This window comes from Castor canadensis, chromosome 12 (assembly GCF_047511655.1).
Source record: "Castor canadensis chromosome 12, mCasCan1.hap1v2, whole genome shotgun sequence".
NCBI classification, from domain to species: Eukaryota; Metazoa; Chordata; class Mammalia; order Rodentia; family Castoridae; genus Castor; species Castor canadensis.
The window spans coordinates 104,916,525-104,927,472 of NC_133397.1; the positions used below are offsets into that span (position 1 = coordinate 104,916,525).

General features: G+C 39.8%; 1 protein-coding gene across 5 annotated transcripts in view; it reads left to right on the plus strand.

The window, feature by feature from the left end:
• Nucleotides 1-10,117, plus strand: part of Wars2 (tryptophanyl tRNA synthetase 2, mitochondrial) — a 300,714-nt gene extending 290,597 nt beyond the window's left edge. For all 5 annotated transcript variants that reach the window (XM_074050647.1, XM_074050646.1, XM_020176929.2 and 2 more), the window contains one exon: nucleotides 700-10,117. In XM_074050647.1, the coding sequence (XP_073906748.1) occupies nucleotides 700-1,148 (449 nt within the window). In that variant the 3' untranslated portion in view covers nucleotides 1,149-10,117. The remainder of the gene's footprint in view (nucleotides 1-699) is intronic.
• The last annotated feature ends 831 nt before the right edge of the window (nucleotides 10,118-10,948 follow it).

Below are 10,948 nucleotides of genomic sequence, written 5' to 3' on the forward strand. Positions count from 1 at the left end.
GTTATTCCAATGGTTCACAAAAATAAATTTAGGGCACTCCATATATTGAAATTATCCCTCCTTTAGCAATAAGTAAAGGTTTTGATGTTTCAACCAATTATTATTTTACCTACTTCAATTTCATATGTTTTTGTAATAGCCATAAAATAGCCAATTATTAATATTAATAACAGTGATTTATGAAGCACAGTTTAACATCCTGATTTCATCAGACTACTTAAAAACCCACTTCTCTCTCTCTCTCTCTGTGTGTGTGTGTGTGTGTGTGTGTGTGTGTGTGTAAGTAAACACATAATCCTGGGGAAAGAAACAGAAAGATTACCACAGATTGTTAAGATTTGTTGGGGGCTAAGGGGAGGTGATTTGAACAAAGAAACAGGAAAGAAAGAAATAATACTTTTTAGACAGTTGTGGCAGCCAAAGCAGTATGACTGACATAATTTCACTTGAGTCAGATTATGCATTTTTGTTGATGTACACATTGGCAATTCCTGAAAGTGTCAAAAATGTGAAGTGTTATCACATAATTTCAAACGATCTTCATTTCCCTATTCATATACATTGCTTGAATTTGTCACCATGAGCATTTGTTGTTTGTAAAATAATAGTTCCTTAGTATTGGTAATTTTGAGATTCATGCAGTGACACTTTTGGTGATTTGTTTGTTTTGGTTTGTTTTTGGCATGTGTGCATTGGTAGCACCAATGAAGAAGGTGAAATCCCTCCGTGACCCCTCGGTCAAAATGTCTAAGTCAGACCCAGACAAGCTGGCCACCATCCGGGTGACAGACAGTCCTGAGGACATAGTGCACAAGTTCCGCAAGGCGGTGACAGACTGCACCTCGGAGGTCACCTATGAGCCAAGCCGCCGCGCTGGCGTCTCCAATCTAGTGGCCATCCATGCCGCGGTCACTGGAGTCCCCGTGGAGGACGTGGTCCGCAGCAGCACAGGCCTGGACACTGCCCGCTATAAGCTGAAGGTGGCCAACGCAGTGATCGAGAAGTTTGCACCAATTAGGAGTGAAATTGAAAAACTCAAGAGAGACAGAGACTACTTAGAGAAGGTTTTACGAGTTGGATCTGCCAAAGCCAAAGAAATAGCATATCCTGTGCTCCAGGAGGTGAAGAAACTGGTGGGGATTCTGTAGGAAGTTTCATCTACTGCTGGAAAGGGTTTTTTTTCTTTTATTGTTTTATTATTCATATGTGCATACTAGGTTTGGGTCATTTCTCCCCCTGCCCCCACCCCCTCCCTTACCACCCATTCTGCCCCCTCCCTCTCCCCCCTACCGCCTCAATACCCTGCAGAAACTATTTTGCCCTTATCTCTAATTTTGTTGTAGAGAGAGTATAAGCAATAATAGGAGGGAACAAGTGTTTTTGCTAGTTGAGATAAGGATAGCTATACAGGGAGTTGACTCACATTAATTTCCTGTGCATGTGTGTTACCTTCTAGGTTAATTCTTTTTGATCTAACCTTTTCTCTAGTTCCTGATCCCCTTCTCCTATTGGCCTCAGTTGCTTTTAAGGTATCTGCTTTAGTTTCTCTGCGTTGAGAGCAACAAAAGCTAGCTAGTTTTTTAGGTGTCTTACCTATCCTTATATCTCCCTTGTGTGCTCTCGCTTTTATCATGTGCTCAAAGTCCAATCCCCTTGTTGTGTTTGCCCTTGATCTAATGTCCACATATGAGTGAGAACATACGAGTTTTGGTCTTTTGGGCCAGGCTAACCTCACTCAGAATGATGTTCTCCAATTCCATCCATTTACCAGCGAATGATAACATTTCGTTCTTCTCCATGGCTGCATAAAATTCCATTGTGTATCGATACCACATTTTCTTAATCCATTCATCAGTCGTGGGGCATTTTGGCTGTTTCCATAAGTTGGCTATTTTGTGAATAGTGCCGCAATAAACATGGGTGTGCAGGTGCCTCAGGAGTAACCTGTGTCACAGTCTTTTGGGTATATCCCCAAGAGTGGTATTGCTGGATCAAATAGTAGATCAATGTTTAGCTTTTTAAGTAGCCTCCAAATTTTTTTCCAGAGAGGTTGTACTAGTTTACATTCCTACCAGCAGTGTAAGAGGGTTCCTTTTTCCCCACATCCTCGCCAACACCTGTTGTTGGTGGTGTTGCTAATGATGGCTGTGCACACAGCTAAAGGCAGCTTTCTTCCAAGCAGTATTACAGTGTGGGATCTGTAATTTGGTAAAGAACTGAGTGTTGGCTTCATTTGATGAATAATGCTTTATAGCCTTTAAATAGAAGAGTGTTCCAAATTCTGTCCACAAAATGCTGTAATCAGAAGAAAAAAATTTAAGAAGGCATAACTGTTTTACTCAACTTACTCCTTGGTTGAACATATCTGCATAAATGTGATTGAGCTAAGCAGTCACTCGGGATGTGGAATAGTGGCTTCTTTCTGGAATATTTACTGTAACAGGCACTGGCTTCTCTCTCAACCCTTTTAAAACGCTGTTCATTAGCCAGGTGTGGTGGCAGATGCCTGAGGTACCAGCTACTCAGGAAGCAAAAGGAGGAGGATCATAGTCCAAGGCTTGCTGGGCAAAAGTGAGAGATCCTACCTGAAAAACAAACTAAAAGCAAAAAGACTAGGGGCATGGCTTGCGAGATAGATCAGAGGCCCTGAGTCCAATTCCCATTATCACACAAAAACATTTTTTTCTTAAAGTTATTCATAGAAATCTTAGACTTGCCATCCTTAGGATGCCATTTGATTCAGCTCTCATAAAAATAGGTTGATTATCAGAGCTCATTAGTCACTGAGGTGTTTGCCTTCATGTATTTAAGCTACTTGTTTCCCAGGAAACCACAATGATGGTTAAGCAAATATTATTGGTTTTTAATTCAGAGTTGTAGGATGTCATTTTCTGAAAGCATTGTATCATTTCAACTTCATTTATTTACAAAATATGAGCCCAAGTCCCTTGTCTTACTTTTTTTTTTTTTTTCAGTAAGACTGGAGTTTGAACTTAGGGCTTTCAGTTTGCAAAACAGGCACTCTGGAGCCATGCCTCCAGTCCTGACTTATGTTCTTAATAAGCACTTTTTAACTTTCATCTCAGTTTAGTTTCACTAACCCCTGAGAAATATGTAGGAGAGGAATTGTCATTTTACATATGAAGAAAGTAAAGCACAGAGAATACAGTTAGCTTGTACAATGTCACTCTGTATGTAAGAAGCAAGCCCACAAGTAACACCTTGAGTCCTTATTCCTAAGAGTAGTGCTTTCTCATCTGTCTGAGGCGCAGTGTTTTAGATCTTCAAACATTCTAATTTGAAGGTGGAAGAAGAAACTACTGATTTTGTTTATGTCAGCAACTCAGCAAATTGCTTCCTATTTTAAAATCAGATTCAGCCAATCTTGGTCACATTTTTCCCTTAAAGTCCCAAAGGCAGGTCTCAAGTCCTCTCTTTGGTTATTGCAGAGACTTCTACCAAATCTATTCTGCCAGACTCCAATAACACTGAGGACTGACATGCCAGGCATCCCCAGTGAGAGGAACTTTCTCATCTCATTTCTACCTGAGGCCCTCTAAGTGATAACATGCCACCCTAAAACTCAGCTTCTCTGCACTTCCATTTCCTGCACCTGACTTACACACCAGGACCTATCGTTGAGGTTGATCTTTCAGTAAGTACCAGTGCCATGTATACTTACACAACTAGGATGTTGGGCAAAGAATTCTGACTCATGTTTCTTTTATTGGTTGTAGTAAGTATTAAACTCAGGGCTTTTGGCTTGCTGAGGAGGCACTCTACTATTTGAGCCAGCCCTTTTCTGATTTGTTGTTTTTCAGGTAGAGCCTTGTGTTTTTTGTACAGGTTGACCTGAAATATGGTCCTCCTAATATCTGCCTCCTGACTACCTGGCATTGGAGGCACTGGGCCCTTAACTCACTTTTCATAATAGAGGGATATAGAGTTACCTTGTAGCAGTAACAGCTATAAATACTGCCTAATAGGAATCCAAATTAAAAGATGATCTTGGAGCTAACATGGCTCATGGGAAAGGGGGACATTTTGCCTTTTGGATCTTTTCTTGGAATAGAATGTCAGTATTCCTAGAGCATCTTACCAGATATCTGGGTAACCCAAGTTGACACATAAAATTAAACCTCACACCCACAATCTCAGAAAGTTGATAAAAGAGCAAAGGCTAGAACCTGGATCTATTTTCATATCCCTCTGCTCACTAATTATAGGGCCCAGCAAAGTCTTTTTTAAAAAGATGAGGAAGCAGAAAGAAATATAACTTAGTTGACTTCAAAAGAGGTGATTCTAATTGTTGTTTCCCATGTGTTTTATGGAGAGTTGAAATGGTGAAAAATGATCAGGTAGCTTGATGTATCTCCACCTACAGATAAACCCTACTTCTAACAAGTAACTCAAAGCACAGGAGGTACATCTTGTTCTGTGTAGGTACCTCACAAGCATCAAAATAATGTCAGGAAATGGGCTGGTGATTACTAATAAAGTATGATTTTTTCCCCCAGAAACCTCTCGACACACACCATAAAGATGATTCTCATGAAACAACTAACACCGTTGGGTTCTCACTATGAATCAGTCACTGCACTGAATGTCTCATAATAGTGTGTGTTTCTCGGCTTTCTATCACTTTGATAAATACCTGAGGTAATCAACTTACAAAGAGAAAACACTTACTTTAGCTCACAGTTTTGGACGTTTTAGTTTATGATTGTGTTCACAGCTTGGTCCTTAGGTTGTTTTCTGTAGCCCTTGTTTTCTTCCAGTTCACTGTCAAGTGCTATGTGCCTGTGTTGCCAGTTGTAAAGGGATGGTTGTGCCATGTGGCAGTTCTTGATCTCTGTCTCTTTAACATGAGGACTCATCTGTGCTCTCATTGACTGTGTGTTCTCATGTGATCAACATTCTCTTTTCATTCTGTTAACTGCATTGGTCTTTTGAAATTTTTTGGCTGAGAAGAGTCAATTCCTCCCTGAAACAGGTTGCCTATCACTAGCAATTAAGATTTTCAGACACCCCAGTAGGCAGAACAACCAGGAAGTTTTACTGTTAATCACTTTAAGCCCTCACATGTTAACTCTCAATAATTCTTTTGTGTTGGCTGGACAGGGGTTATCTTTATCTCTAGGAAGGAAATGCGTTCAGCACATTAGAGACTTATTCTCAGATATGTAATCAAACATTATGACAGATGTCTAAGAAAAGGAAAAGCATTATGCCTATAATTTAGGACACAGAGAGACTAGGTAGCAAATACTGGGTGAGCATGAGAAGGAGTGGTTAACATGGAAGCTCAAGGAAGGAATGCCATAGATATGGGATAGTAAAAAGGGCCTTCCCGTAAGAAACTAAGAAACAGAAACATGAGCCTGTGGAAGGGAGAACAAGTCCTTTCAGTACGTAGGCAAAATGAAAGTGGAAATATTAGGTCGAATCACATGAAACTGTCAATATTTTGATCATTATTTTGTACCAATAAATCTGGCAGTTCCAAGTGGATCAACCTAATATATTCAAGAAACAAGCACCTGTGGAGCATCTGTTTTTCAGGATCCATCTAAGCACCAAGTATGAGAGAAGAGACCCAGTCACGATCCTCAGGATCCTTGTCTGTGTGGAGGTGGACACAGAAAGCTGGCAAGAGGTAGAATGGGGAAAAAAACCAAAGTTTTCTGGATTTTGTCCCTTTCCTGGGTACATCAATTATGCCTTTAGTTATTAAATGTTTGAAGCACAGCATCTAAATGTGCCTAACCTAAATGGGTGACTCATGGTTCTACAGGTTCAAAGTCGAGGGGCTGCATTTGATGATGAACTTCTTGCTGGCAGACATTCACGGCACACAGGGCATCAAATAGCAAAAGACAGGGAAGATAGTGTTCACTGTCTCTCACTCTTTCCATGTCCTTATGAAACCACCAGTTTTCAATTAAATCATGGGGCCTCCACCCTGGTGACCTTATAATCCTACTCATCTTCCACAGCTCCACCTATAAGCACTATAGTCCCATTAACTTTCTACCTTCTTAATACCTCACAATGGAGATTAAACTCCAACAGAAATTTCAGGAGGAAGAAGCCACAGTTGAACCATAGCACATGTCACACTCAGTGATCCTCAGATAAATAAACTATTTAACACCTGATAATGGCTGTGTTGGCTATATAGAAAACGAATGTATTTTTATACAATCTCCCAACCCCTATCCACATATGCATATAGAAGATCAGGCCTACACACATTGTTTTCAAAAAGTATTTCTGAAAAGTAGATGATCAGTGATTTATATGAGTCTTTAGAATACAGTGGTCTTGATCTAATTTTATAGATTTCCATTTTGTAAGTGGTATTTAAAATTCAGGCTCTTCCTGGCCCAAAAGACCAAAAATCATATGTTTTCCCTCATATGCGGACATTAGATCAAGGGCAAACACAACAAGGAATTGAACTTTGATCACATGGTAAAGTGAGAGCACACAAGGGAGGTATGAGGATAGGTAAGACACCTAAAAAACTAGATAGCATTTGTTGCCCTCAATGCAGAGAAACTAAAGCAGATACTTTAAAGCAACTGAGGCCAACAGGAGAAGGGGACCAGGAACTAGAGAAAAGGTTAGATCAAGAAGAATTAACCTAGAAGGTAACACACATGCACAGGAAATTAATGTGAGTCAACTCCCTGTATAGCGATCCTTATCTCAACCAGCAAAAACCCTTGTTCCTTCCTATTATTGCTTATACTCTCTTCAACAAAATTAGAGATAAAGGCAAAATAGTTTCTGCTGGGTAGCAAGGGGGAGAGGGAGGGCATGGGGAGGAAAGAGATGGGGTGGGGGAAGGGGAGAGAAATGACCCAAACGTATGCACATATGAATAAAAAAAATTAAAAATAAATAAATAAATAAAATTCAGGCTCTTTATGGAAAGAAAGATGCCCCATTTCACGTATGTGATGAAGAAGTGCTGTATGCCTGTCTGTGGCTACTGGATCTCATGGGACAGCCCTCTAAGAGCAACTGTCAGTTCAGATAAATAGGTTATACAGAGAATCCCCTCCAAGTTTGCAAAAAATGATATTATGTGGTGATTTAAAAATAAACAAAACTGTGACTTATGCAGACATGACCAGGATCCAACCCTGGAGAAAGAAGTGTTCCCACCATGAACCAGACAGCCAATGAGCAGGGAATATCTTGTTCTTCAGCAGTATTCCAGAAGAAAAAAGAGGAAGTGAGCACTCAGGAGAATGCAAGGCAACCTTGTTTTACAGTGGTTGAGGAAACTGGGCCTTTACAGAAAAATTAACAAATAGACTTCTGAGGTTGCTGGTTTTCAGTGAATTGTTATTCTTTCCTTCTTTTTATACCTGTTTTTTCTACTTACTAGTTTATAGCAGCTTAATTTAAAGTTTCTGCAAGCTCAGTACAAAGTCATAGAATTTGCTGATGATAATTGTGCACCCACATTTCTGCAAAATGGTCATGTGCTCTTGCTTCTGAGGCATCTTGAACTCAGTTTCCTCCCCTTTGTCTAACTAAGTAGACGTCCGTTCTACTACTCCTGTGCTTCTCTCATCTATTGCTTTTCTACCTATCTGCTAAAGAAACAAGCAAAACAAATCTCTTCCTGAGACCTTTTCAGCTTTGGTGCTCTTCTAGCTCAATGCTTCCTAACTCCCACCCACAGTGTTGCCATTTGTCACTGTACCAAACTCTCCTGTCAAGATCTTCCCTGACATCTTTTCTCCTTGGATGTCTGACACCACTGTAACCAAAGCACACAGTCTTTGCATGGTCACAGTATGTCTGAGCTTCTGTGTGTTCATACTTTCATTCCCACCCCCCCAATTCTGCAGTAACTGTCACTGTGAGCCTCTCTTGTACCCACTCTCAACCCAGTGATCTTTTCTGCGCCAGCCACTGTTGTGACTTCCATGCCATTTCTTCCATCTTCTACAACTGCATATTCATCAAACCATTTGTTCCTCCACATCCGTCTCTCACAGAAGCATGTTCTGATGCCCAATGGATGTACTGGAATGTCGAGGTAAACAGGTTTTGGCTTTTTGATCCATACTAATACCAAATTAACAACCTCAGCATTAGGTATAATTCTTTACTCATCTCCATCTTCCCAAGAAAAACATGTACAAATATACAGAAAACCCTTGTTATAGTTATTCCTCAAAGCTTCATTATTTTATCAATAGACTTATCATAAAGTTTTTGTGACAGAGACTACCGCTATCTCTCATCAGCCTGTCTCTCCTTCCTTCTTTTTAGTAATGGAACCCTCACTCTGAATTTTAGCAGAGCACATAGCCCCAGATAGACACTACATATCCCTGCCTGCAGCAAGGCATGGTCCTGTGAATTAGTTCTAGCCAATGGGATAAGATCAAAGTGATGTGTGCAATTTCTACATCACATGTCTTTTAAAGGAGCATCCTGGAAAGGCAAGTTTGAACCCATTGACAAAAACCATATGGGAAAGATGGGCAGAGTTAACCCATCCACCCCCAACTTCTGTATGCCTTTATGCCCTGGACTATCCACTGTCTTTACACTGTTACATAATAAATAACTCTTATCACTTTGAACTCACTTTCTCTTGGCCTCTCTACATCATATCTCACACAAAACCTCAGCCAGTATACCAGCTTTAGTAGTCTCTTTATCTCATGTTTCCCCTCCAACAAGCTTGCTTCAATCCAGTGCAATCAACATTTTGTGAGAGCCTTTTTGTGCTGAGGCGGTGGTCCTCTGTTGTCCCTAGATCAGCAGCATCAGGGCACCCAGGTACTTGGTAGATAGGCAAATCCACTGATCCTAGCCCACAGCTACTAAATGAGAAACTGGGAGTGGGGCTTAGCAATTGGTTTTAACCTTCAGGATATCTGGATGTATAGATGTTTGAAAACCACTGTGCTTGAGTGAGGGATAGAAAATGAATAGAAATAAGTCTCTTTTCTCAAGAAGTTTACATTGGACAGAGAGATACAGATAATCAGTTCTAAAATCATGTTATTGTCTTGACTGGTTTTTCCTATCTGCTTCCCTCCCCCCTTTTTTATTTGGCGGTACTGGAGTTTTTAAACTCAGGGCCTGTGCTCTACCACTGAACCTACACCCCCAGCCCTTTTTGCTTTCTTTTCTAGATAGGGTCTCACTTTATGTCCTGGCCAGCCTGAACTACAGTCCTCCTATTTATGCTTCCACAGTAGCTTGGATGACAGATGTGCAAAAATGCACCCAGCTTTTATTGGTTGAGATGGGGACTTGTGGACTTTCTGCCCATCCTGGCCTCAATCCACCATCCTGAGTAGCTAGGATTACAGTAGTGAGCCACTGTGTTGGCCTGTATTGCTCCCCCATTTTGTTCATCAGACTAACTCAATATAATTTAGCTTATATTGTTTTCATAAATGTGATTTTTTTTTATAGAGAACCTAAAACTTTAGGTTTGGGTCTATGCAAATCATAAAAGGGAAATAATTGGTTATATTTATAGATAAGTGAACAGAGACTTGAGCACCAATATTAGAATTAATGAGGATTTCCTGAAGCTAAAATAGACAAATAAGAAGGGGTAGTTATTTTACACAGTGGGTAGTAAAATTACAGTACTTATTACCCTGTAAAGGGTTATGTGGCCAAGAAGTAAAAACAGTTGAGCATGGATTAAATTTACGAGTGAGAAAGTCATAAAATTGCATTAGGCACAAGTCAGGAATGTTCATGTTATTTCTGAAAGTATCTGATGTCAGTATCATAGAAGGAAATTGCCATCTTTTCTGTCACTCACCTTATTATCCTAATCAACATTGTTCAGAACACTGGGCTAGGCTTGGCTACTATAATGTGGTATTGGTGCTGGACACAGTGCATGAGAATAAAGACTCTTGTGTTATTATATAATGCAGCATGTATATGTATATAGCATAATGAAACCTACTAAATAAAGTTTGAAAGAGGAAGATTATTATGAAAGTGTAACAGAGGCATTGAATTTGATTAAGGTATTTTGTACTCATCCATGGAAATATCACAATGAAACCCCTTTGTGCAATCCATGTACACTAATAAAAATAAAGATGTGTCCTTATATCTGTCTTTTATATTTCATATAAAAGCTCTGCACACTTCAGATTTAATGGATGACAATGGCTGTAGTTCATATAAGCATTATGATTTGAGATTGAAGCCATTGTGGCGTTACTCTTACAAGAGACAACTTAGGTAATTGAGATCTGCAGGTAATCCTTCCATGTTTTTGGTAAGTATCCCCCAAAGGCTTATGGGTTGAAGGTTTGGTCCCCAGCCATGGTGCTATGGTAGAACCTTAAGAGGTAGAGCCTAACATGAGGATTTCTGGTCATTGGGGGCATGCCCTTGAGGGTAGTGTTGGAACTCCAGATCCTTCCTCTTTCTCTTTTTTGTGTACCAGCCTTGAGGTGAATAGTTTTGCTACATAATTCCACCATAATGTACGGACTTGCCACAGACCCAAAAGCAGTAAGTCCAACTGACTATGAATTGAAACTGCCAAAGCTGTGAGCCAGAATAAATCTTTCTTGTTTATAAGTTTATTATCTTGAATATTTTCTTATAGTAACAGAAAGCTAGCATGAATCCAAAACTTAATAAAATATTGTCATTACTATACACAGAAAGCTGATCTTATATTTTCAGCATAGAAGCTAAGCACTTTGTACCATGTTATCATATAGTAGAAGGGTTCAGTGCATCCAAAACCTAGTCAAACTTAGGACATCATTGAATCTATATCATGACAATGAAGAAGTAGCAGTTAGTACTGACCAACTTCCCCCAAACTATGTGAATCTTTAGAAGAAAGCATTTAATTCCCCACCTACTGCTAGAAACTCAAAAGTTATTCTGCATGTCTCCCATTAATGCTCCAAAATTACTTTAG